The following is a 26,035-nucleotide window of genomic DNA, read 5'->3' on the forward strand; positions in this document are numbered from 1 at the left end:
AGATTTAAGCACATTTCCCTCTGCTGGGTGTCTCCCCATCCCAACCCTGTGGGGCCTGGAACTTACTTGAGGGGTTTGTAGCTGGGGCTTTTACAGAAGACCAGCAGTCCAGCTCCAGAACCCACTAACAACTCCTCCATCTTCAGGCACTTGATAGCTGACACTCCCTATGGGGGAGAAAAAGCATTAAGAAAAAGGCCAGTTGGTTTCATTATTAAGAATCAGTGCGTGACCGGACACAAAGGTCATGAGCAAGGACATGTCAATGTTGCCACATGTCCTGCAAGAGCAAACATGCTTCACCAGACATTCTCCTTTTAAAAATGCCTGTGCATTTGGAATATATTCAAAATTAACACGTTATATCCACTCCAGTGAAGGTAGAGCTGACAGCATAAGCACAGCCACAGCGACATGAGTTCCTCAGTTGCCACCCTTTTCACTTAATTCTTATAATGCAGAGAGACCAGATTCGACACCTAAGGAAAGCACAAAAGACTCCTGGTTTGGTGACTACATTTTCTGAATGAAAGCATGCAGTACGTCATCTTCCCAATAATCGGAAATATTTAAATTTAAAGCCACCTTTAAAATTTGGGGATGTATGATGGCCATTTTACAGCACCCACTACGAAGTTCTAATGTTAAGATGCGCATGACCAATGTTTCATTTCAAAACTTTCAGAATAATATAGCTAATTACGTTATAGGCTTGTGTCTTAATGAAGGTTGAATATTATAAAACAAATATGATGCCCTTTCAAGCTACATTAAGTTGAATTGGGCCGTTTCTGGTTCAAAAGTCATGATGCACGAGAAGAGAAACCAAGGCTCAATAATAAGAAGGCACACAGAATTATATGGTCCCCTCTCCTGCACCCCACCCCCAACTCCGAAAGTGCCATAGCAGGACAGCAGGGCGAATGCCTGGCTCATGAAGAGACAATCCTCAGAAATATTTTTTAGCCTTTGTTCCAGGACTTGGGAAAGCAAGGGATAAAGAGTTCAACAGAGCCTCAGAGGTATACAGATGTATTTCTAAATCGACTGTTTTGAAACTATACATGATATTGTTCAAGTGCACAGGCTCTGGAGCCAGGCTGCCTGGGCGTGTATCTCAGCTCTATTGCTTGCTAGCCATGAGATCTTACTAAATGGTATGTGCCTCAGTTTCCTCATCTGTAAAGCACAGGTGAAAAGGGTACCTAGCTTATCAGATTATAGTAAAGATCAAATGAGATAACGCAAAGAAAGCACTTTGCTCCATGTCTGACACATAAACATTTACTGAGCGTGTCATGCTTGTATCGTTATCAGTTTTTATCGTTATCCTTTTGATCACCATCTTCTTCATTGTAGTGAGTTTGCCTAATACGACCGTTTGACACCATTTCAATTCTTTAACATTCCAACTGTAGAGCAAACATTAAGTAGCGTTTCAAAATGGGTATCCAGATCACTTGATGTTCCAACCAAACGTCTTCAATGATACTTCCTATCCTTTCGTATGGTAAGAATGATTTTCTTTCCACTTGTATAAAAGGCATCTTGGAATTATTGCTTTGTGTAATTGACCATCAGACTTGAACGGTTAGGAATTAACCTACTGCCACTGTAGGTAGCCCTTAAGTGCTAAAGGTTTGAGGAACACTAAGACAGACAGCATCTTTTCTGGGAAGGCACTTAGATTCCAAGTGCTGGGAGACAAAAATATCCAGATCAGTAGTTTTCATGTAGTGTTTTATGGAGCCCTTCAGGTGTGTCTCAGGAATCGGAACTGGCAAGGCTGATCCACTTTGCTTTCATCTGTTTGGTATATTGGAATCCCTCTCCTAAAAATAATTTGAAAAAACATAGATCTAGCCTACATCTCGATCTCCTGTGGGATTATTTCTAAATTCTTTCTTCCATTCTTATGCATCTCCTTGAAAGCTTGATTATTAAACAATTATGTGATTGTTTAATCACACATGCTCCCAGGAACATGCTCCCTAGACTTGCTCCTGACATGCTCCCAGGAACACGGTGCAATATTTCAAAGCTTTTGGGGAATATTTGCTAAATGGAAGGTATCTACATTTAGTTAGAACCATCTGTTCTGGTGTCAGACATGACATAGGCAGGTGCACAAGCTTTCACATTCAAAGTTGAGTAGAAACAGTCCTTGTAACTTTCTGGGGGTACTGGTAATAGCAGCATTTACTCTGTAAAATTATCCTTTGACTGTAGGCTTTTATTTTGGTTAAACATCAAAGTCTCTGACTGGACTTTTAATCAGAATTGTTAGGAATTCTGCAAATATAAACAATCAACAATTTCTAGGTCTTCTCATGACTTATAACACCATCCAAGGCTGAAATCTAAGCTCTAGTAATTAGATTAGAAAAAATTATATATATGTGTATATATGTACAGTCTCGAGTCTTGTAGATCAAAGAGCACACTTCTCTTACACGTGGCAGCAGGGCTGCCCAAATGCTGGGGTGAATGTGGTTACAATCACTAAACCATAGGCCCTGTGCTTTGAAGATGTAAAACAAGGTGTGGTTCTGATTCCCTCATTGAGGACACCTAGGAATACATTTGCCCTGAATATAAATCAGAGATGAGGGTTTAGAGACCAAGTCAACGCACCTTGAAAATTTAGGTGTGGCCTTAGCTATATCACAGACTTTTTCTTTTTTCCACAAACTCTTTCTTAATGAAAGTGCTGTGTTGGCAGTGGAGGGAAGAAATCGCTAGAAAACAGCACAGCAGACTGATGGGCTCTACTCACCAGACTGAATTTGTCCTTTGCAGGCCCAGTGTCTACCAGTAGTTTAGTCTTAGGGTTCAGTTTTAGAATATCTCCAGTTGTGGTGCCAAGGTAGAAAAAGCAATCATCAGTGGCCATCTGGGGGGCAGAGAGAAAAAGAAACCTGAAGACTTGGGTTTCCTCAGTGATGCCCATAAGACCCTGGTCAGGGAATGACATGAGCTTTGTCTGAAACCCGATGAAGACCTACAAAGCTTTGCACGGCTGCCTCTCTTTCCTCAGACACAAGGGTGAGTAAGAACAGCTCAAGGCGAAAGTCAGAACTGGAGGAAATATTAGATTCCATGTAGCCTGTCCTTTTTTCACTTGAAGTCTATTTGTGTCTGATGTTAGTCTGCCTACCCTGCTGGCTCCAACTCCTGAGAATCCTCCAAAAGCCTGCTAGGATGAAGGCGTACTCCTCCAAAGAGAATATGTATTTGCTTTGTCTCATGTTTTCCAAAGTCTCTATTCATAAAATGACTGCATTAGACAAGAAGAACAAGTCAATGGAGAGTGAAGTTATATGTATGAATGGATGAATGCACATTAAACACATATGACTAATTCCTCTTTATGGAAGGGACTGCATTTCGACAATGAGTTTCGTTGTTAGAAACTTTATTTCTAGTGGCAGAAAGAGCTTAAGTGGCATAGGCATGTGCTGTGGGGTCTGAGTGCCTTCTGGCTACCCTGCTTCCCTCCTGCTGAGGCAGGTTTCTGATGTCTGAGGGCAGCCCAGGTCCAAGTAAAACAAGACCAATCCAGAGCTATGTCTAAGCAGCAAATCTCCAACTTCTGAAGGGAGCTCCAGAAGTGAGATTCTCACTCACCTGTGCCTCCCCAATCAATATCCCATATTTCCAGACCTCACCTCCCCACCCAAGGCACATGTAAACACACACACACACACACACACACACACACACACACACACACACATTCTCTCTCTCTCTCTCTCTCTCTCTCTCTCTCTCTCTCTCCTTAGTCAGTACTGTTAACAGGAACTTGTACTAACAGTTACTTAAGATACACTTAAAGTAATACTTACTGTAATGCTAAGGACTATTCTTTTCATCTGTCCTGTTTGGCATTCAGTCGGCCAGATTTTTCTATTTGGGAGATCCAGTTCCCATACTCGGATTGTCCCACTATAGAAAAGAAATTCACAATCAAATGGATATCCATTTAACAACCACTTCTTATCTTCTCTGTTTTATGTATTCTCTTGAAGAAGAAGCTGAAGAGAACTAGGGATTTTCACAGGTTTGTTATAGCCTACTGCTCTACTTAAGGTCTTCCATTTGATTCTCACAACCACCCTGGGGGTAGGTTTTATGATCCCCTACTTGTCAAATGAGAAAACACAGAGCCTACATACAGCAGAGCAGGGGTTCCCACCCAGCTTTCTCCCTTTGTGTGGATATAGAGAAACACAAATAAACAAGGAAACAATTGAAGAGAAAACCGGAGTTTATTAGGTATGTTTCTTTCAAGGTATTGAGTTGTGAGGAAATGTTTTAAAAGGAAGGACTTCATTATGGAGAGTTCTGTCTTCAAGGAAGGAGAAATGAGACTAAGCAATGAAAAGTCAAATCAGCACCTAACATAAGACTTGGCACATACTTGATGTTTAATCATTGTATGTTGAGTTAATATGAATTAATAATTTTATGAAAATATCATGGTCAACATGACAAAGACTTCAACTAATATCCTAAGGCAGAAAAGATTAAAAACATATTAATCAAGTTCAGTTTTTCTTTTTTTTTAAGCCTCCAGACTTACGTACATTGTAAGTGCTGAATATTTTGAATGTACTTTTTTTGTTTGTTTTATTTTTACTTTCTTTTTTGTTTTGTTTTGTTTTATTTTGTTTGTTTATTTAAGTTTTTTCTAAACTGAAAAAAAAAAATCAGCTTTTCCTTGGCCTTCCTGGTAGCTGACATTTGGATGCTATAATATTGGAATTTGCAGGATATCTCATGGGGGACAATATAATGGAACACCTGAAATTGAGACCTTCATGGAGAGCCACCACAGTGTGTGGGTGCCATATCAGAAATCTTACTTAAGAGCAATTTTTCTCAGTTATCAGTGTACATGACAATTAAGGCAGACCTAAATTACAGATTGTCCTAAAAAAACATTTATTTTTGCTTAAATTCAAGTTTCGATCCTGTAGAAACATTGTCCACGGATATCAATAGGTCAATGCCTATTGCTTAAGCAGCTGCTGAGGAGCAGGGAGACCCTCATAAAATGAAAGCTTAGGCAAATCATCCTGCAAACCTGAAAGGAGTTTAAGAGCTTCCTGGTTACCAGTGGCCTCTGAAGACAGGGTAGGATGTAGCTAGCTGCTTTAGGATCAGAGCACTGTCCTAATAAGGTCCGCTCCTTAGGGGCTGGCTTTCATGCCACCAGTTAGTTTCATGGCCTCTGAATAAATCCTTCCTCATCATTAGCTATGGAACAAATGCATGCTGCATGTCACAAGGTGGGGACAGGAAATAGTACAGATGTAGAGAAGCACAAATGCTTTACTCTGGCTGGAAAAGCAACCAACAATATGTGCCTCTCACAGATGGGCAACCACAGAAAAGGATAGTTCCATCCAACATATACTTCAACTCTACATTCACAGATTTTTGACCTTTGAACTCATATATGACATGAAAGTAGGTGCTTATGTACAGATTTAACCTTCACTTTAAACTCCAAACTGGGCTCTGGTTGGTGAATCTGTAAATTAATGTCTTCTGTTAGACAGATGCTGGCCTCTCTTCAGACCTCCAGCTTGGTTAAAAGCTGACCCTACCAAAAATGATATCATATGACTAATAGTCAAACATTTGAAACTTCCTGGCACAGTTCATTTGCAAACTATCATTTCATGAAATCTAAAGAGCACGTCGTAAGAAACATCAACTAGTGAGTGAATCTATGCAATTGTGCAAATTACTCTTACTCTGTAAGCATGGATTATAGGTAATATGAGGTCTGACAATTAAGTTCACTAACTCATCCTAGAAAAAGTGCTACATACCTCATTGCTGAATATCACTATGGTTACCTTCCAAGTCCTCCCCTTGGGAAGCTATGCACCAACACCAGTGCCCAGTCCACACTTCAAAGCAATTCTGGAACTCTTTCTGGAAAGGCCATCAGAGCTGTCGTCGTATTACCCTTGATGTCCTGAATATGATCAAAATGCCTGCCTTTCAATATTTCCTTTATCTTTGAGTAAAAAAAGAAGTCATTGGGGGCCAGATCAGGTGAGTAGGGAGGGTGTTCCAAAACAGTTACTTGTTTACTGGCTAAAAACTCCCTCACAGACAGTGCTGTGTGAGCTGGTGCATTGTCGTGATGCAAGAGCCATGAATTGTTGGTGAAAAGTTCAGGTCGTCTAACTTTTTCATGCAGACATTTTAGCACTTCCAAATAGTAAACTTGGTTAACTGTTTGTCCAGTTGGTATAAATTCACAATGAATAATCCCTCTGATATCAAAAAGGGTTAGAAACATCATTGCAAAGAAGTTTGCGAACTTAATTGTCAGACTTCATATGTTATCAATAATGAACAAACCAGAACCTGCAATGAATTTAGCAGGTAAGGAGAATATTTTCAGTGGGAAGCACAGAATTTTTAAATAACCATGTTTGAAAGACTTTCGATTAAAAGAATTTTTAATGACTACAAAATCATGAAAATTATGACGTAAGGTGTTTTTCCAGGACTGAAAACATGTTCCCTCAAATTGGAATGACCATGCTTTCTGTACAAGCAAATAAAGTGGTTTATGAGTTCTGAAAACCCCAACTGCAGACACGTACTTTCCAGCAGTAACAAACATCTCATCATTGCTCCCCAAGAAGATCACTGTGGTGGCATTCCCGACATTGAGGCCGGCCGCTGGACTGCCACAGATGGCTTCTCTCTTGGCTATGCTCCACACCACTACACTGCCAAAATGAGAGGACAAAACAAATCAGGGCAAGACAGACTTCCAAAATAAGAAACAGTTCTTTTAGTAGTTCAAGAAAGAAAATAAAAAACAGGTTACTTCCAAAGGAACAAAAGAATTGCACTGACCTCCAGACATCTGCTCAGTCACCCTAGATATGAGAAGACAAATGGGCGACACTTAAAAAGTTTTGAAGGAAATGATTATGAGGCTAGAAACCAGTGAGTGCATCAATCAAGTCTGACACTAAAACAGACATTTTCAGACATTCAAGGCATAAAAGTTCACCACCCATTTATCTCATGTAAAAAATTCTTTGGGGAAGTATCCCAGAAAGAAAGAAAGAAGGAAAGAAAGCAAGAAAGCAGGAAAGAAAGAAAGAAAGAAAAGGAAGGAAGGAAGGAAAGAAGGAAGGAAGGAAAACAATAAAGAAAAACAAGGCAATAAAGAGGACGACATAAAGCAGTGTTCTCAGACCTGAACATGCATCAGAATCACTCGCAGGCCTTGCTAAAACACTGCTAGGACCCGCCCTCAGGGCTTCTAATGTATTAGGTCTGGGGTGGGGCAGGAGAATTTGCTTTTCTAAAAATTCCCAAGTGATGCTGATGCTGCTGGTCTGGGGACTGCATTGCTTTGGGTTCCATTTTCTTCTTTCTGGGTGCAATCATACAATTTGGTCCTAAATTGAATCGTGTTTGGATAATAATATTGAAAATGCTGGGGAGAGGGGGTAAACAAAGTATTAAAGTAAAAGACTGCAAATATGACAAACCTTGCTAATGTTAAAACATACCTATTTATATTTCCCCAATTTTTTACATATAGAATGTATTGTTATAAGTAGTCTAAAATCAAGGTACAACCAAGAGTTCCAGGAATGGGGAAGTATGAATGAGGTAGTGTAAGAGCCATAATTTTGTCTTTTTTCTTAGTAGGAAATTGATAGATACCATCTAAAGTGGAAAAATTGAGAGATATACCACTAACAAAGTTATACTGTTAACTAGATGAACCAAAAAAAGACTTTTAAAACCAAGTACCTCATACCCAAGAGAAATGAAAACATATATTCATACAAAATCTTATACATGAATATTCAAAGCAGCATTAATAATACCCTAAAAGTGGAAAAGACCGAAAAATCCATGAACTGATGAATGCACAAAGAAAATGTGGTATATACATACAATAGAATATTATTTGACAATATAAGAAGAATGAAGTACTAATACATGCCACAATAGAGATGAGCCTGAAAACATTATGCTTAATGAAAGAAATCAACCACAAAGGCCACATATAGTATGACTCCATGTATGCAAAATGTCCAGAGCAGGCAAATGTATAGACAGAAAGTTGTTTGGTGGTTACCTGGGGCTGAGAGGGCAGTGGTGAAGCTGGAATGAGGAGGAAATGCTAATGGACATGGGTTTCTTTTTGGGGTGCTGGAAATGTTCTAAAATTGACTGTGGTGATAGTTATACAACATAACATGTAAAAAATTTCTTGGGGAAGTATTCCAGCAAAACAAATTCACTCAACTAACCACTAAACTATTATACAAACTATTCAACTGTACATGTTGAGTGGGTGAATTTTATGGTATGTGAAATATGTCTCGATAAAGCTGTAAAAAAAAGGAATCAAGTGCCTCTGGAGAGCAGAACTTCATGGTGGAGTGGTATGAATTTTGAATCCTTCTGTGTAGTAGAACAACACACTTTACGAGTATAAATCATAGACAGGTATAGATTTTTTTCAAAATCAAGTTTAAGATTTAAAAATAAATACAAGTACAAGGCACTGACATGGATAAAGAGTTGGCCAAGTAAATTCCAGCACATCCATACAATGGAATATCATGTAGTCATTGCAAAGAATGAGATATACGTCTATACATACACACATAGGAGATGTTCTCAGTATACAGTTAATAAAAAAGCATGTTGGGCCGGCCCGGTGGCTCAGGCTAGGTTAGGGCTCCATGCTCCTAATGCCGAAGGCTGCCGGTTCGATTCCCACATGGGCCAGTGGGCTCGCCAGTTCAACTCCTCGAGTCCCGCAAGGGACGTTGGGCAGCGCCACCTGCAACTAAGATTGAACACGGCACCTTGAGCTGAGCTGCCGCTGAGCTCCTGGATGGCTCAGTTGGTTGGAATGTGTCCTCTCAACCACAAGGTTGCCGGTTCGACTCCCGCAAGGGATGGTGGGCTGAGCCCCCTGCAACCAGTAACGGCAACTGGACCTGGAGCTGAACTGTGCCCTCCACAACTAAGACTGAAAGGACAACAACTTGACTTGGAAAAAAGTCCTGGAAGTACACACTGTTCCCTAATAAAGTCCTGTTCCCCTTCCCCAACAACAACAAAAAAATTAAAAAAAAGCATGTTGCATTACAACCCTGAGAATGTGAGAGTGTGATAAAATTAATGCAAAATAATTCATAAATAGGTTATGAAATATTTAAAATGTATGTACATGCAAACATTGAATGTCTACTACAGTTCCCAGCATCCCTTTTGTTCCTCCCCCTGTCTGCAGAAGCAAAGTGGTTTGGGCAGAATGAACGCTTCCACAGGTTCAGGGTTGACTCCTGATTGTCCAAAACCAATTGGCAGAACCCCATCTTCCTCACCACCATGCCCTGTTCAGGGATAGGCATATTGCATTTTCTTGTCCAGCAAGGGTGTTTTTGTTTGTTTGTATGTTTGTTTTTTAATTTCTTTTTTTAGAAAAGAAACTTTCTTTAGAATGTCTGTCTCAATATCCCTCAATTTTCTGCAAGAAAATTTTAGATAGCCTAAAATCAAGCTTAAAATTAGAAAGGAGATGAACATTTTCACAGATTAACCTTGTTTAAAGGGCCATTTTTTTTCTCCCCCAAGGCCTAGCCTTGACATCTCTCTGACAGGAGCTAGAAGTGGGGTTGACCAGATGGCCAAGCTCCAAGACTCTCTGGGGGTGGGAACCAGGCATCAGTAGTTTTAAGTTTTCTTCGGCTGATTTCAATGTGCACCCAAGGATGAGAACACTTGCTTTAAGTTGAGCTAATAATGTTAATGGATGATTATGGGGTACATTTCCTTCCAACAACAGTCAAATGGGGATGGCCTTGGGAAGGTTTGACGACTCAACAAGAGAAGGTATAACTATCAAAGGAGGAAATCTCATAAAAATTTTGTGGACTTTCTGTATATAAAGAGAAGAATTATCAACACTTCCAGTCAAGATGTCAGAGTAGGTAAATGCTATGCTTGCCTCTCATGACCACATTGAAATTACAATTAAACTACAAAATAATCACCATTGAGAATGGCCTGAAGTCTAGCTGAACAGAAGTCCTACCTCTAAGGACATACAGAAGCAGCCACCTTAAGACTGAAAGGAGGAGCAGAGACACAGAATATGCTGGTCCCACATGTGGGTGTGACCGTGAAAAATCAGGAGGGATATCTTGGCTGTAGAGGTCCCCCCCTGTAGGAGTGAGGGGTCCCAATCCCACATCAGGCTCCCCAGCCCAGGGCTCCAATGCCAGGACAGAAGTCCCTATAACTTCTGGCTGTGAAAATCAGAGGAGACTGCGGCTGAGTGAGATGGAGGGTGGCTGGAGTCCCAGTATTCTTCTTACAAGGCCCATGCACAGATTTATTTGCTGATGGACTCACTTACTCTAAGCTCCAGTGCTGCAGCAGCAGCTCAAAAGGTACCAAGGACATACGGGAGGAACTGAGTTGTCTAACTTCAGGGCAAGGGCTAGAGGGGCAGCTTTCTCTCAAACAGAAGTGATGGTAGAATCCATTGTTTTTTTATTGAGCCTTCCCCCACTCCCAGCATGCAGACTCAGGCAGCTGTCATATCTGAGTTGCCATCAACCTGGCTAACACCATTTGACCTGCTATGTTGATTCCCTGAGACCCTGCTCCACTCAACTTGTGGTCTCACCCAAGGCCTGTCTTGGCTGATGCTGCATATGTTCCTAAAATCTCTCAAAGTTTCACAAAATACAAACAAGCAGCATCTGGCTTTGGTGTGCCCCATACCTGTTGCTGAGCAGCACCAAGCCTGGCACTAGCAGCAGCCAGCTTCAGTTTGTAGCTTGGCATTTCAAGGCACCTCCAAGTCCAGCACAGGTGGCAGCCATCTGTGGATTACATTGTGGCTCATGCCAGGTGGCCCTGGGCAGGACACAGGCTGTGGCTGAACTTGCCCTACAGTAGGGCCCCTCCCAGGAGGCCCTGGGGCTGGCACGCCCAGTGGCTGGCTTTGGACCTGAGCCAGAGCATCACCTCCAAGAATGACATACCCAAAGGCAAACTGGGCAGGCATCAGAGCCCTGCCAAAGTGAATACTGCACATTTAGGGTCAGCCCCTGCATAATATCTCCTCCACTGTAGTCACAGTCAGTTCTCACAGCCAATCAGCCTGAGCGTTAATCCCTCCCACTGACATGCAAACAACAACAAAGGCCCAAATACAACAGGAGGGCACACACAACACACACAAGGAACACACCTGGAGTGCCCAGCTCTGGTGACCAGGGAGACTGTGCCACTGGGCCCCACAAGACACCTACTATATAAGGCCATACTCTAAGACCAGGAGACAAAGCAGCCCTACCTAATACATAGAAACAAACACAGGGGAAGCAGCCAAAATGGGGAGACAAAGAAACATGTCCTAAATAAAAGAACAGAACAAAGTTCCAGAAAAAGAACTAAACAAAATGAAGACAAGCAGTCTACCAGACATAGAGGTCAAAACACTGGTTGCAAGGATGCTCAGTGATCTCAGGGAGAACTTCAACAAAGAGCTAGGAAACATAAAAATAAAGTAAAATAAGTAAGTATGTTTAGTTCATTACCTTCCATCATCTGGGCCTCCTAGTGATACCAAGTACAAATCATTTGGTGAAAATGCCAGAGCTTCAATTTTGCCCTTGTGAAGTGACAGCCGAGCAATCAGCTCCCTCTTCTTATAATCCCACAAAATGATATCTGCCTGGGGGCAAGAATACACTGTCAGATCAGAGATAGCTACCCTTGAGGAGATAGCTACCTCTCTCGGTGAAAAATAATCAGTAACATCACTTTGCTGGAAATTAGGTCATGACTTACAAACATGACAGCAACAAAATGGAAATGGTTTTAAACAGGGACTTTCGTTCCTGAGCATTATCAATCACCAGCTGCGACATCTGGTGTCAAAACACCAGATTCCTTCGCTCTCAGCCTGATAGAAGGAGAAGTCAAGAGGAAGAAGAGGAAGGGTAAAATCACGGGTCATGATAGAGCTACCTGAAGAGGGGCACTGTTTCTAGGGAGGCACCTCAAAATCAATTCACAGTGAGTTACTTTCAGTTTATTCACCTTGAAGCCCATGAACGTGACTTGTCCCGAGGCAACGTAAACTCCGCTCTTGGAGGTGGTCACACAGGAGACATTGTTGCCATGACCGTGTAGGAAATTCTGTTCATTAGTATTTATTGACTGAATGAGGACGGTGCAACCCAGAGGGTAAATCAGATGCTCCTGGTCAGGATGGCATTGCAGACCAGTGGGCACATGTCCTAAAAAAGATGAAAAGGAATAATAAGGTGCAGGAGGGGCTTGCTTTTTTTTTTTTTTTTTTTTGAGTACAAAAAGGAATGCTTTTGAAATTAAACCTTAGTTCATCAAAAATAAGTGGGGGTGGGTAATGATTAATTTTATTCCACTGACAAGAAAGTCAGTCTAGTACATGAAACTTCTAAAACTTTAATGTGCATAAAATTCCCAGGGTGTCCTGTTAAAATGCAGGTTCTGATTTTGGGTCTGGGGTAGGACTGAGAGTCTGCATTTCTGATAAGCTTTTTAAGTGCTGCTGATGGTGATGCTGGTCGGAGAACCTCTCTTTGGACAGCAAGGACGTAGGGCCAAGTCTTGTAATTCTAAGGCATATGAGAGCCTGAAGCGCATGCAGCCTGAAGCGCGAGCAGTTAGTCAGGATGGGACGGGATGGGAATACTACCTTGGGCACAAGTTTGGTGAAGACAAAATTTTGTTTTCCTTTGGTCAGAAGTTTTTCCGTTATTCTTCATATTTATTTTACAATATACACTTTAAAGTCAGCTTGACTACATAAAAAATCAATTTTAGTGGAATGTATTAAATGTGTAGATTGATTTAGGGAAAGATAGTTTTTATAATGATATATTATGTTTCCTTTTGAAAAATAGGGTATGTAACCCTAATAAACTTTAATTTAAAAAAATTGTAATACAAAAATAAATATAAATAAATAAATAAATCTAGGGTATGTTTTTCCATGAAATCTACTTTTATGTCCTTCAGTAGCATTTCCTATTTTTCTTCTTAAAGATCTCACACATTTCTTATTATATTTCTTCCTGAGTATTTTAAAATCTTTCTTTTTCTTTTGCTATTTCCTTCCTTACCAAAAGAATCATAAATACTTACGATAGCTTTGACATCTTTCCTTGCTATTCTATGTGGATCTCTTTTTCTTAAGGATTAGACAGTATTTTGTTGTAGAAAAGGACTATAATTTAAAAATAATTTATTGTGGTAAAATTCACATAACATAAAATTATCTTTTTGTGAGAAATGCAAAAATTTCAGGCCCCAGAGGAATTTTATTTTATTTTATGTTTTACCTTTAACCCACCCCTTTCTCCCACGCACCCCCACCTGGCTCTGGTAACCACCAATCTGTTCTCTTGTATCTATGAGCCTGGTTTTTTGTTTTTAGATTTCACATGTAAGAGAGAGATTATACAGTATCTGTCTTTCTCTATCCGACTTATTTCACTTAACATAATGTCCTTGAGGTCCATCTAGGTTGTTGCAAATGGCAAGATTTCATTCTTTTTAATGGCAAACTAATTTTCCATTGTGTATATGTACCATCATTTCTGTATCCATTTATCCATCAATGGACATTTAAGTTGTTTTCATACTTTGACTATTGTAAATAATGCTGCAATGAACATGGGGTATAGATCGATACCTCTCTGAGTTAGTGTTCTCATTTTCAGATAAATACCCAGAAGTGGAATTGCTGGATCATATGATAGTTCCGTTTTTAATTTTTTGAGGAATCTGCACAGTTTTCCATAGTGACTGCACCAATTTACATTCCCATGAACAGTACACAGAGTTCCCTTTTCCCCACATCCTCACCAACACTTGTTATTTTTTGCCTTTTTGATGATAGCCATTCTAACAGGTGTGAGGTTATATCTCATTGTGCTTTTGATTTGCAATTCCCTGATGATTAATGATATTGAGCATCTTTTCATGTACCTGTTGGCCATCTGTATGCCTTCTTTGGAAAAAAATGTCTATTCAGATCTTTTGCCCATTTTTAAATCAGATTGGGTTTTTTGTGTTTTTTTTTGTTTTGTTTTGCTATGGAATTGTATGAGTTCTTTATATATTTTAGATATTAACTCCTTATCAAACATATGATTTGCAAATGTTTTCTCCAGGCCAATAGGTTGCCTTTTTATTTTGTCGATGGCTTCCTTTGCTGTACAGAAGTGTTTTAGTTTGATATAGTCACACTTGTTTATTTTTGCTATTGTTGCTTTTAACTGTTGGTGTCAGATTCAGAAAATCATTGCCAAGACTGATGTCAAGGACCTCAACTGCCTATGTTTTCTTCTAGGATATTTATGATTTCAGGTTTTAGGTTAAGGTCTTTAATCCATTTTGAGTTGGTTTTTGTGTGTGGTGTAGGATTGTGGTCAAGTTTTATCCTTTTGAGTCCTGTCTTTCCCCATTGTATTTTCTTAGCTCTTTTGTCACAAATTAATTGACCATGTATGCATGAATTTATATCTGGGCTCTCTATTCTGTTTCATTGATCTATGTGTCTTTTTTTATGCTAATACCATACTGTCTTAATGACTATGGCTTTGGAATAGAGTTTGAAATCAGGGAGCATGATGCCTCCAGCTTTGTTCTTTCTTGAGATTGCTTTGGCTATTTGGGATCTTTTGTGGTTCCACACAAATTTTAGTATTGTTTTTTCTATTTCTGTGAAAAATGCCATTGGAACTTTGATAGGGATTGCATTGAATCTGCAGATGTCTTTGAATAGTATGGAATTTTAAACAATATTAATTTTTCTAACCCACGAGCATGGAACATCTTTGTATTTACTTAGGTCTTCTTCAATTTCATTAATGTCTTGTAGTAGTCAATATACAGGTCTTGCACCTCTTTGGTTAAATTTATTCCTAGGTATTTTATTCTTCTGATGCAATTGTAAATAAGATTGTTTTCTTCATTGCTATTTCTGATAGTTTGTTATTAGTGTATAGAAATACAACAGATTTTTGAGTATTGATTTTGTATCCTGTAACATTACTGAATTAATTCATTAGTTCTAACAGTTTTTGATGGCGTCTTTAGGGTTTCCTATATATAATATGTCATCTGCAAATAGTTACAGTTTTAATTCTTCCTCTTCAATTTTGATGCCTTTTATTTCTTTTTCTTGCCTAATTGCTCTGGCTGTGACTTCCAATACTATGTTGAATAAAAGTGGTGAGAATGAGCATCCTTGTCCTGTTCCTGATCTTAGAGGAAAATCTTTCAGCTTTTCACTGTTGACTATGACGTTAGCTGTGGGCTTGGCATGTGTGAGCTTTATTATGTTGAAGTACATTCCCTGTAATCCTGCTTTGTTGAGCGTTTTGATCATAAATGGATGTTGAATTTTGTCAAATGCTTTTTTCTGCATCTATTGAGATGATCATATGATTTTTATCCTTTATTTTGTTAATGTGGTAGTATATCGAGTGATTTGTAAATGTTGAACCATCCCTGCATCCCTGGAATAAATCCCACTTGATCATAGTGTATGATCTTTTCAATGTATTGTTGAATTTGGTTTGCTAATATTTTGTTGAGTATTTATTTATTTATTTGGGTGAAATTCACATAACATAAAATTAACCATTGTAAAGTGAATAATCCAGTGGCATTTAGCACATTCACAATGTTGTGCAACCACCACCTCTATCTAGTTCCAAAACATTTCTGGATTCATTTTTTAAAACAATTTTTTTTACCAATGGGCATTTGGGTTGTTTTCTCCAATATTTGAGCTATTTTACACAGTACCACAATGAATCTCACACGTAATTTTAAAAAACGTAAATAAGTGATTCAAGTTCTTAAAAGCTCAAAGATTATCCTCATTAAAAATTATAATAGATACTATAAAACCATCTTTCACAAAGCTTATAAAATTTATTCTCCCAGCAACAGTAATCATTTCTTATTATCACCTTACTATTATCCATATTTCTAATTTTGCCAGAGAAGTAAAAAAATAATGTCATTGTTTTAATAGCAATTTTTTTTAGAATTTTGAGTTAGTAGCTATATATATGTCTTTAGCCATTATCTATTTCAGAGTTTGGCAAGTATTTTCTATAAAAAGGGACAAACAGTAAATATTTTAGGCTTTATGGACCACAAGTACTACTCAAGCCTACTACTGTAGTTTAAAAGCAGTGATAGATAATACATAAATATATGCACAAGGCTGGGTTCCAATAAAACTTTATTTACAAAACTAGATAGAGGGCCAGATTTGGCCCACAGACTATCATTTGCAGAATCCCGATCTATTTTATTATTGTTGTTGTTTTTTGTTTAAGAACTCTTTGCATAATAGGAAAATCATGGGCTTACCTACTCCTGTAAATTGATGAATGTCACTATTCTTGTGTCAATACCAGACTCTTAGTAACTATAGCTTTATAAAATGCTTTCATAAGCAACACAACTATATTTGGTTTGCTTAAATAATAAATTCCTGTCAAAATACAATACCTAAAAGAGTCAAGTGCCATTACATATTTTACACCAAGTTAAAACTCATAAACTATAATGTTACACTACAATGAGTTCTAGTGTCATAATGATAAATGGGGCTTTGCCTTTGCTTCTAATTTGTCTTCCATGTGAAGGCTAAACTAATTACCTCGTATTTAAGGCCTCTAAAATCTAATCCCAGGCTCTCTTTCCTGTGTTATCCTGCCAGTCCCTGACATTGAAGCCACGCCAAGCTCTTTGCTATTCCCTACAGAGGCCCCACACTCTTCGCCTTCCTCCTTTGCTCACCCTTTTCCTGCTACTTGGAATATTCTGCTCCTCAGTCTTTACCCACTGACTGCTACCCACTTTTAAAGACTACTTGAGTTAATCCTTGCTTTACCTCACTCAAGCCTAGAATAGAATCTTTCTCCCAAACTTTCATAAAGCTTTATTTATTCTCTTTTATAAGAGGCAGTATAGACTTTTTAAGTAAACGTTTTTCATCGGAGACAAAACTACAGAAAACTCAATAACATTGCACCAAGTAAACACACCCATTTAACTATAGTCCAGATCAAGAAGTAGATTATTACCACACCTCACACATATTCTATGAGCCTTCTCTCAGTTTACATCACGCCAAAGGTAATTTCTGTTTTGACTTCTATTCTTGTAAATTAATTTTCCTCATTTTAGAACTTTCTATGAGTGAAATTATACAGTATGTACTCTTTTTTTGCGTCTGGCTTTTTTCATTGAACATTATATTTGTGAGATCTATCCATGCTGTGTGTAGCAGTAGTTCATTCTTTTCCATTGTTGCACAGTAGACTATTGTATGACCATACCACCATTTATTTGTCCTTTTACTTTTGATGGACATTTGGCTGTTTTTAATTTTCAGCTATTTGAAAGAATGCTACTATAAATAGTCCCATATTTTGGGGGTGCACATTTCTGTTGCATATCTGGTATAGCATTGGGAGGATACATCAAAAGTCTTTAAGATATACACAGAATTTATCCTAAGGAAAAAGTGAGAGTTAAAACTTTTAGCTATGCAGATGTTCTCTGTAGCATTTAAAAATAAATGTAAAGAAATGAAAATTACATTAAATTCTCAAGAACAGTTTATGTAGATTGTGGTGTATCTTTGCAACAGAATATTATATTAAAGTATTATATTAAAATTATGACATAGAGTATATTTACTGGTAAGGAAAGATTTACATGGCATACTGTTAAGTGAAAAAAAAATCTGGTTATAAGAGAATATACACAGCCTGAGTCCATTTTTACACACAAAAACATATTTATATGTAAGTGGTGTAAGTGTATATTTGAAAAAAAAATCACACCAAAGTCAACATTGATATTTTGGGAAATGTAATGATGGCTGATCTTTCTTTCAGTTTCACTGTATTTTTCTAATTTTAAAACATTTCTTAAACGATTTTGTAACCAGCTCTAAAAATGGCTGATATCTCAGATGTACTAAGTGGCCACTTTCTATTAGAAACGGTTCAAGTAAAACGAAGTCAAGAGCCAAACCCTAGGACGTGCTTAAAACCTTGGACTTTGATTGTTTTGCATCTATTTTTACAATTTTAAAGCTATCAGGCATCACAATGCACTTGAAAAAGTTTGCTTTCCTAAAATGGAATCCATTGCCTATTTTCATCCTTCAGGAAAAAACAAACAGCATTTTCCACTTTAATGTTCAAAATAATAGGCAGTAATAAATAGGATTTGAGCAGAACCACGAGGTCTCCTCTGACCAAAGCGTCTCTCCCCTTTTGCTCCCCCTGGCGTCTCTTCCCCTTCTACCGTGGTCTGAAGTCCTCATCATTAGAATCCTTTGGGGTTAGAGGACAACATCATAACTTAAAGCGGTTGCTCAAACACCTGTTCTCTTCCCAGCCCTTTCTCATTAATATACATCAGCTGAACTATGGGAAGTTAGTTGGTCGCAGAGGCCAACACGGACTCGGTACTCCGATGGTTACTGAGGGGAGGGCTCTTTGCGGGCTGCGTGGCTTAGGGCCAGCGAGAGCTAACCTAGTGGGAGAAGGTCTACAACCACCCTTACTCGTACGTCCGGACCCTTGAGGAGGCATTTGGTCCTTTTTAGGTGCTGGCAAAAACCACCCTACTCCTTGAGGCTTGGAACGAGCAAGTGACTCTGTGAGGCCACTGGGCAGGACAGGCTGTTGGCACCCGGTGCTTGGCCCTGGCCAAGGCTCATGCCAGGGTCCCACACTGCCTTCCAAGTGCCACCCGGTGTCTCAGTGTTCCTGATGGAACTACAAGTCCCCGGAATCCCAAACCACCCAGCCGAGATAAGCTCGAGGCCTCACCGTTGAAGCCGATCACAGCCTCGAGCTCCAGCTCGGCCTCCTCAGCCTTGGTCGAAATTTGGTTCTCCATCACCGGGAGACTCGTCTGACTTCCCTTTCAGCCCTCCAGCCAGACAGCGTTTTCTGGTCGTTATGGTAACGGCTGCGCATGCGCACCGGACCCAAACCCTAGCTAAAAGCCGCGAACGTAGTGCAAATTTGTTTGCATTCTCTCCTGCAAATGGAGAGATTGCTTATTATTTTTTTTTTATTTCCCTGGAAATTTAGGAGGTACCAAATGCTTAAAACGAATTCCTTTTCCCCCCATGTAGTCTGTGATCTTTTTGGTAACTATATAATCAAGCACCAATGGCATTTAAAGGTTAATCACAGAGGACTGCTATAAAATTTGAAGTTGGATACATTTTTTAAAGCTTTTTTTGAGATATAATCTACATATCCTAAAATTCACTTCAAGTGAGTTTAAGTAAATTTATACAGTTGTGCAGTTATCACCACAATAGTTTTTATTTTTGTTTTAAGCAGAATAAAATTTTCAGTTAACCGCTAGAGGCTTTGAGGCGCTCCCTCCTTCTTGGGAAAATGCTTAGATTTTGTTCAACAACAATTTCATTTTAATTGCACCCAGCTGTTCGTGTCTCTTAGTGGGAGCAGATTGTTCCAACCTATTGATCCTCGGGGTAGCGATGTCCTTTCTTTATCACGGTTCTGAGGCCCGAGTGCATATTCACTTTGCGAACTCCAGGTTCCGGTCGCGCACGTCGAACCGCGAGTTCTGAGCCGCGCGGGCCGCCGTAGTCAGCTGCTGCGAGCAGGAAGTGTCCGGGGAGCTGGAGGCGACTGCAGGATGGCTCCGGACCCCTGGTGAGCCCGGGGTGTGGGCGGCCGCGCGTGGGGTGTCCTTAGGGCTGGGCCAGGCTTCCGGGGAGCGTGGTATCGCAAGGCATTGAGACAGAAGGCCTATGAGACAGAAGGCCTTTCGGGATGAGGGGAGGGGCAGCAAGGATCCCAACCCCTGCCAAGGGGGACTCCGCCGCATCCCGCCACCGTCAGTGTTTGCTGGGGTGATCGGGGCAGGAGACCCGACCCGTGGGGAACCAAGTACTAGTGCAGAATTTGAACACTCCTCTGGTCCTTCTCGGCTGCATCCCGCTGCCGGGATTTCCCGCCCGTCCTGGTTGTGGAGCTGTTTGGTGCAGGTTTCCAAGGATTCCTGTGAAAGTGAAGTAGAAGTAATAATCTCTTTGCGCGATGCGATGCCTGTGCATCTGGTGAACCCCTTTATTTCACAGGTGGAGAAACCGAGGTTCAGAATCCATAGTCACCAGCCAGTAGGCGCTAGGACCTAGATCTTGAGGGCCCTTCAAAAAACTTGTAGGAATCTGGGAGGGAAATGACGCATTTGTTTATAAGGCATGTTACCCTTACCTGAGTCGTCAATATCATGAAGATTCTATGGTAGCAACTGCTACAGTGAAACAATAGCTGATAAGGGTCATTCAGTAATTAAGTCCCAAGAATTGAATGATGAAAGACAAAAGTTCTGATCCCAAGGAACATATTGCTATAGCATATCGGACTTGACCCCTTTGTTTAATAGTTTAAAACATATAGTTCCATAAAGTTCTTGTTGGACTACATGTCTTATGTTGATATTTCTAATATAGTTTATAATTGCTTAAGTTGCAGACAGTCTGGATGTTAGGAGAAGGGATTGCAACATCAAAGTTTACTATTATAACCTGAGATCTAGGTTATCTGGGCCAATGGCTTAGTTGATTAACACTAATTTTTTCCCACCTAATTTTAACAACGTATATTCCCTGATAGAAAATTTAGAAAATGCTGAATATTTGCAGAGAAAAAAAAATTAACATCTTTATCATTTGGAATAATAGCAATTAGTGATTTTTAAAATGAATTTATTACTTTATGTAATATATGTGTGTATAGGTTTACAAAACAGGGAACATTTCTCCATATTATGAAATATTTACTGAAAATGTTTTTCTTAATGGTGCATAAGAGTGCATCATACAAATAGCCACACTTTATTCCCTTCTTTGTACTCCTTTACTAGAGCTTGTTTTGTTTTGTTATGTTTTTAACTATTACAAAGACTGCCCCTTTGTTCCATCTCTTATTTCCTTGGCTCACTTCTGAGAAGTCAAACTATTGGGTCAAAGGGATGAACATTTTTAAGGCCTGGGGTACTTATTGCTAAATTGCCCTCTACCTCCTGGAAGCCAATTCCCTCACTTTACACATAAGGTAAGATATAAAGCTCACACAAGGGAGAGGCCTCAGGTTATCCATTTAGATTGGTGGAAGCTATCCCTGGACTCCAAGCCTCTTCCATAGTTAATGTTGAAAAAAGATTTTTAATTTTTCCTGTTACTTTCAAGTAGCTTGACTCAGTGGCTTTCTCATTTGACTGTTGAAGGTGAAACAATGTGGGAACTCTGCTGTTACCTTGCCAAGTGGGTTGCTGATCTGGAGGGTAGGAAGTAGTATGGACTGGGACTTTGAAAAACCTATAAAAACAGACTCTACCACTGCTTTGCCTTCGTGCTAGTGAAAGTCATAGGTCAGTGATGCTTCACTCCTGAGTAGTGTTCTAATGTTTAGAAATAGAATATAGCAGTTAATATTTTAATGGCATACCAAAACAAGTGGTAAACTCACTGTATGGTAGAAGCTGTGAGTGATTATTGTCTCTGAACTGGTTCTTTGAGAAAGTTAATTACCGTGTTTCCCTGAAAATAAGACCTGGCCGGACCGTCAGCTCTAATGAGTCTTTTGGAGTAAAAATTAACATAAGACCTGGTCTTATTTTACTATTATATAAGATCAGATCTTATGTAATATAATATACTAATATATAAAACTGGGTCTTATATTAATTTTTCTCCAGAAGACGCATTAGAACTGATGGTCTGGCTAGGTCTTATTTTCGGGGGAAACAGTAGCTTTACTTGCTGGGCAGCTTATTTGTTGATAATATACCATTTCTGGAAAAAATACAGTTAAACCTTAATAGTTGTATATTCTGGTTGAACTTACTTATTGTTTTATTTAATTTTTTGCAACCTTTGTTAATATAAAACAATTAGTGAACACTGGATTATTTTGGTCTATTTACTTTTTAAAAATTTTATGAAAGGTAACAAATACACAAAATGGAATAGTATGATGCGCTCCTTTATACTCATCCCCTAATTTCTGGAATTATCAATGTTTTGCCATTCATGTTTCATCTCTGTTCTCCATAACTTTTTTCCAGTGTATTTTAATATAAATCTTGCACATATATCAATTTAACTATACAGTCAGTATTTTCGTGCTAGAACAAAGCCCAGCTCATAGTCTGGAAAGTTCTTGTATTCTTTCCTTTCCATTTCTTCAGTCTCTGTCATGGCATCACTTAGGCCTGAAAACTCTAATCATCCACTTTTTCTTCACTCCTCCTGTCAGATTATTCACTAATTGGTTTTTTTCCTTTTAAATCTCTTTAAGATTTCTATTTCTACCATAGTCCAATCCTTTATAGCCTTACGCCTTGCAGGACCAGTTATGTAACTGAATAGCTGGAGATGTCCTCTCCTCTTCTCTCCTGCCACTCTTCTCTCCTTACCAATTATTTATGCAAATGGAGTTCAGGTTAATTTTCCTAAACTAGTGCTTGAGGCATTTGTATGCTGACACCATGATAAGGTTGCTTATTACCGCTGGGCCAGTGGTTCCCAAACTTGGCTGCAAATTGGAACCACCTGGAGAGCTTTTCCAACTCATGTCCAGGTCAAACCCCATACCAATAATCAGAAAGCTTGGGGAGGGGAGCCAGGAATTGTTGGGTTGTTTTTCTTTGTGTGTTTTTTTTTTAAGATTCCCAGTTATTTCAACATGTAGCAAAGTTTCAGAACCATTGCTCTTTATGGCTAAAGTGAGAGACTGAGGATTGGGGGCAAGACGTCTTCAAGGCCTAACTTTCTGTGTAAAAGTATTCCCTACAGCTCTGAAATTCTCCTACAGTTCTAATCTGAGTAGGCTGGTGTTCAAGGCTTGTCAGAAACCAGCTTCCACTGCTCTCTACTATTTTACCCTTTACCCTCCGACCCAGGGCCACCACTCAGCCTGACCTGCTAGGCACACTCTGCTCCTTTCAACTTTGCTTACTCCTGGTGCCTTCTGCCACATCTAGAATGTGCTCCTCCCTCCTGTCAGAATGAGAGGCCTGCTTTAACCTGGTGCCTCAGCCCTGTCGCAGGCTGTGTGCCTGCCCAACAGTAGTTTCTCTCACTTCGGAACTCCAGAAATGCTTAGCATTTACACCTCTCATTTGGTGGGAGATGTATTATACCTTACTGATTTTTATGTGTGTGGTTTGGAACCACAGAGCCAGACCTAAGCTCCTCTTTTGATAGATGACAATGTGGAGGAGAAAAAGAGGAGATGTGGCAGAGCTGGGACAGGATCCAGTTTTCCTTATGAGCCTCCCTTCTATTTTCTTAATTATGTGATGTCTTGTATCACCTGCTGTTTTTTCATATACATGAATATATATAATTTCTTTTAGAACCTTAAACATTTTTCTCTCTTTATCACTTTGATACAGGTTCTCCACATACGATTCTACTTGCCAAATTGCACAAGAAATTGCTGAGAAAATTCAACAACGAAATCAGTATGAAAGAAATGGTGAAAGTACAACCAAGGTAGGACCAGGAGAAATTAGTACTTAAAATGATTTGTTTGAGCTTTGAGGTCTGAAAACCCTCCTGTTTCTGAGGCATGTGGGTGTAATGGCCTATATGCTTATATATATTGCATTGACATTACAACCAAATAATGAACAGTTACTTGACGACTGAGACTAAGTGAAGCATGACATCTGTTTAATTTCTTCTGTTTTACCTTAAAAATTTCTAACAATTTTAGTCTAGTTCTAGAGTTGGTACACTTTCCCCCCGGATCTAAACCTTTTAGGCTTTGTAGGACCAGAGGCAGTGTCCTCACTTCTTTGAGTATCTGTTTTCACCAAAAGAATAATAGTCTCTTTTACATGTTACATTTAAAAATGTAAAAATTGATTGTTTTTTTCTGTGTCTTATGTTATCCTTTGTTTCTGTTTATATTCATTTTTAGTGTTTACTTTTTCCCCTCACCTTGTTGATTTAACTTAAATATGTAAGTTAAATCTTACATATTTAACTTAACATATGTAAACCATTTACATTCTTAAAAAGTCAAAATTATATGCAAAAGTACACTCAAAGTCTTATTCCCATCCCAGTCTTTTGCACCCCTTCTTCACCTAATTCTTACAGGTAAAACATTTTCGTTAATTTCTGGTTTATTCTTCCTGTATTACTTTTTGCAGAAATAAGCCTCTGTGTGTGTGTGTGTGTGTGTGTGTGTGTGTATGCAGTTTTATTTCTCTTTTAAACAAAAAATGCTCTTTTGTATCTTGCTCTTTTTTAGTTTAATAATATATCGTAGGAATCTCCATATTAATAATCCATTGAGATCTTCATTCATCTTTAGGGCTCTACAATGTTACAGTGTGTAGATATACCTTAGTTCATTTGATCTGTCTCCTAAGAATGGGCATTTAGATTGTTTCCAGTCTCTTGCTGTTATGAATAATGCTGCAATAAATAGCTTTGTGCTTTTTTTTTCTTTGTATTTGTGGAAGTGTCTATTTTAAGGGTGACTTCTCAGAACCAGGGCATATGTTTTTCTTTTTCCTTGTTACCAAGTTCCCTCCAGAGGGGTAGTCACCTTTGGCACCCCCTACCAGTACTGCATGAGTTTATGTTTCTTCACAGGCCGGCCAACAGGGTATTGTCAATCTTCTGAATTTTTGCCAATCTGATACGAGAGAGAGAATATTTCATAGTTTTAAATTTGCATTTTTTGTATTATGAATCAAATGAAGTATGTTTTCCCATGTTTAAACGCTATTTAAATAGATTTTTCTGTGAACTGCTTGTCTTTTGTCCGTTTTTCTATTGGATTCTTGGTCTTTTTAGTCTTTAAGACATCCTTATGTATTAGGGAAGTTAGCTCTTTGTGATATAGTGTACTTATTTCCTCTCTTTTATAATTTGTTGTTTGACTTTGCTTATGGTATCTACTGTCACGTGAAAGGTTTGTTTTTTCAAATGAAGTTGACTATCAGTTTTTAATTGCTTCTCTGTTTTCACTCAGAGATTTTGTATTTGAAAGTTATAAAGGAATTTATTCCTGTTTTCTTTTAGTAAATGTATGGTTTCATTTTTTTTTACAATTAGATCTCTGATTCATTTAACCAGTATCATCTTCGTGGGCAGTTAGATTATTTCTAATTATAAATGAGTTTTCAGTGTGCCTAGATTATTGCCCAGATTGAATTCCTCAATGTAGGCTTTCTGGATTTAGGTTGTATAAAATTTTAAGCCTTTTGAACATATATGAGTATATACTCGTATATGTATATATTATAGAATTATGTTTCTACACCATTTCTGATTATCTTTTAAAAATCTCACTCTGTTAGACGAAAATGTGCTATAGTTTACTATGCATTTTTTAATACTGTTAAACATCTTTTATATATTTATTGGATATATGTATTTCTTTCTTTATGAATTGACTGTATATGTATAAATCCTTAAGCTAACTTATTTAGTAATTTCAAAGTGTTCTTATGTATATGTTAACTATATTAAATCTTGATCTGGCATATTTGATACAAATACTTTTCTATTAATTTGGCTTTTGATTTAATACATGACTTTTTAAAGACATGTACTTGTTTTTGAATTTGATTTGAAATGATCAGTATTTTCATTTGTGGTCTTTTCTTATAGGAAGACAGGAGGTAATCCTTAGAAAGACCATTTACAGCCAGAGATTATATAAATATTTTACCTAGTTATCTAAATTTTCTTTAAGCTTTTTTCTGTTTTTATTTTTTTAAAGACACATAAATATTTATTATATTTGAAGTTTATTTTGGTGTATTGTAGGCAGCTAATTTTATTTTTTTCCTATTTGCTTAATTATTAATTCCCTTCCCCCCCAAGGTATAAGATATTTCATAT

At 38.6% G+C, this 26,035-nt stretch overlaps 2 protein-coding genes across 3 annotated transcripts in view; one reads left to right on the forward strand and one right to left on the reverse strand.

Annotated features, from left to right (window-relative positions):
• The window catches only part of CFAP52 (cilia and flagella associated protein 52), a 39,708-nt gene extending 20,605 nt beyond the window's left edge, over nucleotides 1-19,103 (reverse strand). Inside the window, exons 1-7 of the mRNA XM_019755226.2 lie at nucleotides 18,951-19,103; nucleotides 12,130-12,329; nucleotides 11,625-11,761; nucleotides 6,630-6,758; nucleotides 3,846-3,945; nucleotides 2,777-2,893; nucleotides 67-167 (exon numbers count right to left, since the gene is read on the reverse strand). Coding sequence (XP_019610785.2) covers nucleotides 67-167; nucleotides 2,777-2,893; nucleotides 3,846-3,945; nucleotides 6,630-6,758; nucleotides 11,625-11,761; nucleotides 12,130-12,329; nucleotides 18,951-19,020 — 854 coding nt within the window. The 5' untranslated portion in view covers nucleotides 19,021-19,103. The remainder of the gene's footprint in view (nucleotides 1-66; nucleotides 168-2,776; nucleotides 2,894-3,845; nucleotides 3,946-6,629; nucleotides 6,759-11,624; nucleotides 11,762-12,129; nucleotides 12,330-18,950) is intronic.
• A 562-nt stretch (nucleotides 19,104-19,665) lies between these two features.
• Nucleotides 19,666-26,035, forward strand: part of STX8 (syntaxin 8) — a 231,449-nt gene continuing 225,079 nt past the window's right edge. The window contains exons 1-2 of one of the 2 annotated variants that reach the window (XM_019755238.2): nucleotides 19,666-19,814; nucleotides 23,566-23,665. In XM_019755238.2, coding sequence (XP_019610797.2) covers nucleotides 19,798-19,814; nucleotides 23,566-23,665 — 117 coding nt within the window. In that variant the 5' untranslated portion in view covers nucleotides 19,666-19,797. The remainder of the gene's footprint in view (nucleotides 19,815-23,565; nucleotides 23,666-26,035) is intronic. The other variant, XM_019755240.2, reaches the window with a different exon arrangement.

Source organism: Rhinolophus sinicus, linkage group LG15, assembly GCF_036562045.2.
Source record: "Rhinolophus sinicus isolate RSC01 linkage group LG15, ASM3656204v1, whole genome shotgun sequence".
Taxonomy (NCBI): Eukaryota; Metazoa; Chordata; class Mammalia; order Chiroptera; family Rhinolophidae; genus Rhinolophus; species Rhinolophus sinicus.